Below are 5145 nucleotides of genomic sequence, written 5' to 3'. Positions count from 1 at the left end.
AAACTATTTTAACTATGAATTTTGTTTCTTGTATTGTACATTATACACGTAATTCAGTCTTCGGACTGCGAGGTGTTTCTTTTTAATAAACGATCCATCCTATAGAATCTGTCACTTCTTTGTGAGCAGTATGACATTACAATATACTAAACAAAAAAAAAGTATTTTAAAAAATTATAGATCATAGACTGCTCAATACAATGCAATATAGTTTGGGTTTTAGAGATGACATGGTTAAAATAAAAAGAGGCAATACATAACATGCATAGTAAAATAATGAAAGTGCATATCAAACACACAAAGGTGCGATATGTTGTACCTTGTCTTTAAATCTCTGTGTAGAATTCGCCTGCATGAAGCAAAATGTCAATTAGATTCATAGTACAGAAATGTGAACTGTTATCAGAAAAATAAAGCATCAAAGAGTGTAGTATGTTTTCAAAAATTTCTCCAGCAGTTTGAAGTTAAATGGGGAGGGATTAACTTCATACCAACTTACTTTTCATGCATAAACTTGACAGCTAGAACCAGTTGAATAAACCATGCCAAAATTAATGACTCGTCAAATGTCTTCCCAGCTTTCTCCCAAGCCTTAATTTTATCATCAAGATCACCTCCCTAGGTAGAAAAAAATGCACAGTTTAGATTGTGTATATAATCCCCAAGTATGCATGGTGAACATGCAGTAGTTTCAAAAGAGAAGGCTGGAGGAACTTATTAGCTAGTAAGTAGAAAATTTCAAGGAATTATCAGTTTCCACATGAAGACATTTTACATAGACACATGAATTTCTGTGAAACAATTCATGTACCATAACAAAACAAAACAAAAACAAAAAAATCTGCTGGCAAACCTCTTGCAAAGACCAAGAGGTTTACCTTAGTTTATAGATCATGCCCGCAGACGCATTTTTCCTTAACTAAGGTAAAGAGATGTAAACCCAAAGTTTGGTTTCATTACTCAAACTGGAATTTTGGGTTATAATTACAATAGTAAAAATGAATTGACAGAAAATGATTTACATACAATTTGATGAGACATGGGACAATTTTTAGGGGATGAGATAACATTCAAAATTCATGCAACAATTTTAAAAGCACATATTATCAGAACACCTTTCCATTTTATCTATCTGAATACTTTCTATATTTATCTAGTAGTTTGCTGCTACATGTACATGACAAATGTCAGTTGCTGTGTGCTTTTCAATGTGTAAATATTGAGTTATGAATTAAATTGAGGCGGTGAGAGAACAAAAGAACAAAGAAGATGATCTAGCAGTCACCATATCATGATATGCTAAGTAACATCACATGTGTATCACCAAATTAAAAACAGACTTTAAATCAAGACAGATATATTTGACATAAACATTCAAACTCACCTCACAATATTCTGTAACAATGCAGAAGAACTCTCCATCCATGAAACTATCCAAGAACTTGTCAATGTTAGGATGATTTAGCTAAAAAAAGGTGAAAAATTCAATCTGGCACTTGTTGTTACAAAGACAGTGGGAATTGAGAGCACTCTCCCAAACAGCTATGCTACAATACTTGTAGGGAATATCACAAGTTACATCAAATTTTTTTTTTACTATTTCTATGTCCACAATTCATCTAGCCTGCTTGCAGGCCGTAGTTGGTGTGTGCATGCAAGATTCAAGGGGGCAAATATATTTGGTTGCCATAATGGATGGGTGGAATTGATCTGGGAGGAGTGACAAACCAAAAGGGAGGAAAGAGGAGAAGAAAAACCAGAAACCCCCCCCACCTTGCCTCTCACTTTATCACTTGTCCGAGATCTTCCACCCGTCCAATATAGTGACCAAATGTATTCACCATGTTGAATCTCCCACATACCAACTTTCCCCTATGAGCAGTGTACAATTCATCATTTCTAGGCAACCTCAGAAAGTCTCAGTTATTTCAGTTAAAGTAAAAAAATACTGGATGTTCATTTGACAAATTTAAGTTTTTTAAGTTCAGGGTATATGTTGCTTGTTGTACATTATGCTCTCTTGCATATCTGTCGATTAATACGAGCTAAATTTGTAAACCTACATTGGATAACAATCTAGCTTCTCTCAATATGGCATCTACTGTTTCATCTGGCTGTAGCTCCCCCACAAATATCTCCTTCAAAACCTTCCTAAATGAATTAAGAAGATAAATTGTGTGTCAGTGATAAAAACTTTTTTACAGATCTGCTGCTGAAGAAGTTTGTTGAATAATGAATTTCTGATTCCTGTTTCAAGGTTGTTTTAGTGAACTCTACAGTTACATTACATAAATTCAGGTTTTTTTTTTCCATGGCATGGACAAATAAGCTTAATTGCTACTTGATTGTCCATTTGTTGAGTGATCTTGTTCCATACTAATAGCAGAGTTGAATCAGGGAGAATTTTCTTACAACAGCCCTTTGTTCCATTAAAGCAAGAAGAGAAGATTCATATGGTAATTTTTTAGTTAGAAACGATCTTACCCTGACAGACACGTCCTCGTTCTATCCACTACCAAGGTTAATCTGATACCTGTGGCTTTCCTCTAGACTCCAGTGTGTAAGCACAAATACAATCAAAATGCACCTCACTTTGTTCTCATAAAAGTTTGATGTGCATAAAAGCTTAAGCTTTTATCGTTTTCGACTTGCAAGTAGTAAGTAGCGATATGATTTTAGCTGGGTATATCCTATTTATTCTCTAATTCATTAGTTATCTTACTTAATTATTTAGACACGACCCCACAAGCGAAGTGTCGTTTTTAATACTTATCGTGTATAAATAAAGATTATTGATTGATGGATTGAGCGCAAGAGGTCACCTTCTCAAATATTTGTTGCAGCGAGTTCTTCATAAATCAATAAAGTGTTCACTTGCGTTATACATCTACACACACAGTTTTAGTTTCAATAGGAACTGAACATTTTGCTCTTTCCCACTGTTACGCATAAACAGGGGAACAATGGTATCGACATTCTACAAAGAAGAACCACCAAAATCATACAGTGATATTGGTCAATAAAGGTGCTGTAAACAAAAAAATTAATGATATCACACAAATGATAACCCTACGGCAGCCGGTGGAAGTTTTACCGCCCAGATAAGTCCGCCTGTTGCATACTTTTCGGACAGTTTTTTTTTTTTTTTTTACATCTACTACGCTATGGAAGTGAATGTATGTTACTCTTTCTCACCGGATGTGTGGAAGAGTTGACTGACAAACGAAGATAATTTTGATTCCAAACAGCCAGTTTTGGGTTAGTAGTCCATGTATGGGAATACATGGGAATACATTGGAATACATTGAAAATATATACCGAGCTCAGGACATTTTACGGGATCATACATGGACTCCTAACCGGTGAAAAAGAAGGCGCCATTTTTGATTTGATTAGTGGTGTTTCACCAATACTAGCGGGAACTCACGACTAAAGTTTCCGTGAGGACCTTCTTCAAGAGCCATTACGATGAAAAACCTGTGATGGAACGGACCTCTTGGATACATGGAGGGGGAAAGAATTCTGAAGGCGCTTCTGAATGGTGAAACAAACGATTTGTTTGAAGACACCAAGGTCCGTCTTCGCAAATATAGTTTTGCAATTATGTTTCCTTAAAGCAAGCTTATGATAGCTTTTAAAGTTTTGTGCAGTTTTATGATTATCATCAAGCTACAGGGAAACGATGTTGACTTTCCATCGATTGAATTTTAGTAAATGTGGAATACCATTCTTCTGAAAAATAATTGCGCACGATCGATGGAAAGGGTATTCGTTTGCCTTCATCGACGGGAGAATGTTTTACCCATGTAATACACTTGTTTTGCATACTGAACTTTACACATTTCCAAAGATACTGACAATAAGTAGAATTAATTCAACAATTAAGAGCTTCTTTCATCGGTGATCATTTCCGTTGGTGATCAATTCCGTTATTCTCATGTTCTCAAATTATGTGTGTTTTGGGGGTGACATTGTAAGGAGAAATGAGATGCTAGTCACCCCCAAGTCAAAGGGTTAAAAAAGGCGAAATCTGTTTAATATTTTTGTGAGTACATGAAACAACATTTTGAAAGATGGCATGATTATGTTTATGAAGCAATTCTCTAATTTTCTTTTAGACTATCTTTCTCCGCTACGATCACCCTTGAATGCCAAAAATGGCAGCAAGTTGGGTTGCAAAGTTGCAGAAGAATCTGTGTCAAAATACACATTGTTTTCAACCAAGTTTCTGAGATGGGCTATTGAGACTTTGAAAAAAGTCAAAGCAAAAGGGAAGCACCTTGATGAAATCACAAACTCCTCAAATTTAGGTAAGTGAGAGCTGCAAAATAAGTGTACAGAGTTTTCAAAAAGGATTGGCTATTAGCCAGTATATGGCTAGTTGCATGCATTCTGGGATCTTGGGGCATGCTGCCCACAAAGTATTGTTTCTGGGAGAGGGGATGGCACAGGGGTGAGAGGACTCACCCCCCCCCCTCCATGTTGTGATGCAGGTTCAATTCCTGGACTTGGCATGAGATGTGGGTTGACTCAGTTTTTGGTTCTTGTCCTCACTCCAGGAGTATTTTCTCCAGGTCTTCCTGTTTTCCTCTCTGTAAAAATCTGCAAAAAATTTTTTTTCTTTCTTTTCTTCTATTTACCTCCCTGTCATGGGGAGCATCGCATATGGTCTTAGGCAATAAAGACCCAGTTACCCCCAATTGAGTTGGTTTGTACTTAATCTATTTAAAATGTATGGGCTCTAAAATTCTATCTCGTGCATTTGTTTGGAAGTATATGCAAAGTGATATGATAGTTGGTTGGCTAGGTAAACATGAGCTAGGTAGAGATTGAATGGGTGCTCAACCAGCATGAAAATGTAATTTAACCTTAAATATTTTTGTGGATGTTTATGCGAAAATGGCCTTCAAGGAAGTTGTTTGTTCAGGAAATTTGTTGTTTTTTCACAACTCAAAATCAAGGTAGTTTTTTTCATGTTCTAAAATGGTGGCCAGTACTTAAGGAGAACCCTGAATGTTTATGACTTTTTTTGTCCCTTCCTCTCCAAGCATCTGAATATAAAAAAGAGACTTGAAGAAACCTCAGAATTTTTTTTATTTCTTATCTTTGATAATCAATCTCAAAATGACTTTTGTCTCCTACACG

General features: G+C 35.9%; 1 protein-coding gene across 1 annotated transcript in view; it reads right to left on the bottom strand.

Annotated features, from left to right (window-relative positions):
* The window catches only part of LOC148717176 (serine/threonine-protein kinase Nek11-like), a 3336-nt gene extending 51 nt beyond the window's left edge, over nucleotides 1-3285 (bottom strand). The window contains exons 1-6 of the mRNA XM_088744689.1: nucleotides 3196-3285; nucleotides 2485-2546; nucleotides 2064-2151; nucleotides 1385-1465; nucleotides 500-618; nucleotides 1-349 (exon numbers count right to left, since the gene is read on the bottom strand). The exon at nucleotides 1-349 is cut by the window's left edge and continues 51 nt beyond it. Of these exons, the coding sequence (XP_088600815.1) occupies nucleotides 235-349; nucleotides 500-618; nucleotides 1385-1465; nucleotides 2064-2151; nucleotides 2485-2546; nucleotides 3196-3285 (555 nt within the window). The 3' untranslated portion in view covers nucleotides 1-234. The remainder of the gene's footprint in view (nucleotides 350-499; nucleotides 619-1384; nucleotides 1466-2063; nucleotides 2152-2484; nucleotides 2547-3195) is intronic.
* Between the last annotated feature and the right edge of the window lie 1860 nt (nucleotides 3286-5145).

This window comes from Stylophora pistillata, chromosome 14, assembly GCF_964205215.1.
Source record: "Stylophora pistillata chromosome 14, jaStyPist1.2, whole genome shotgun sequence".
NCBI lineage: Eukaryota > Metazoa > Cnidaria > Anthozoa > Scleractinia > Pocilloporidae > Stylophora > Stylophora pistillata.
Note: the sequence above shows the minus strand (reverse complement) of the source record. Positions and strands in the feature narration are given on the sequence as shown.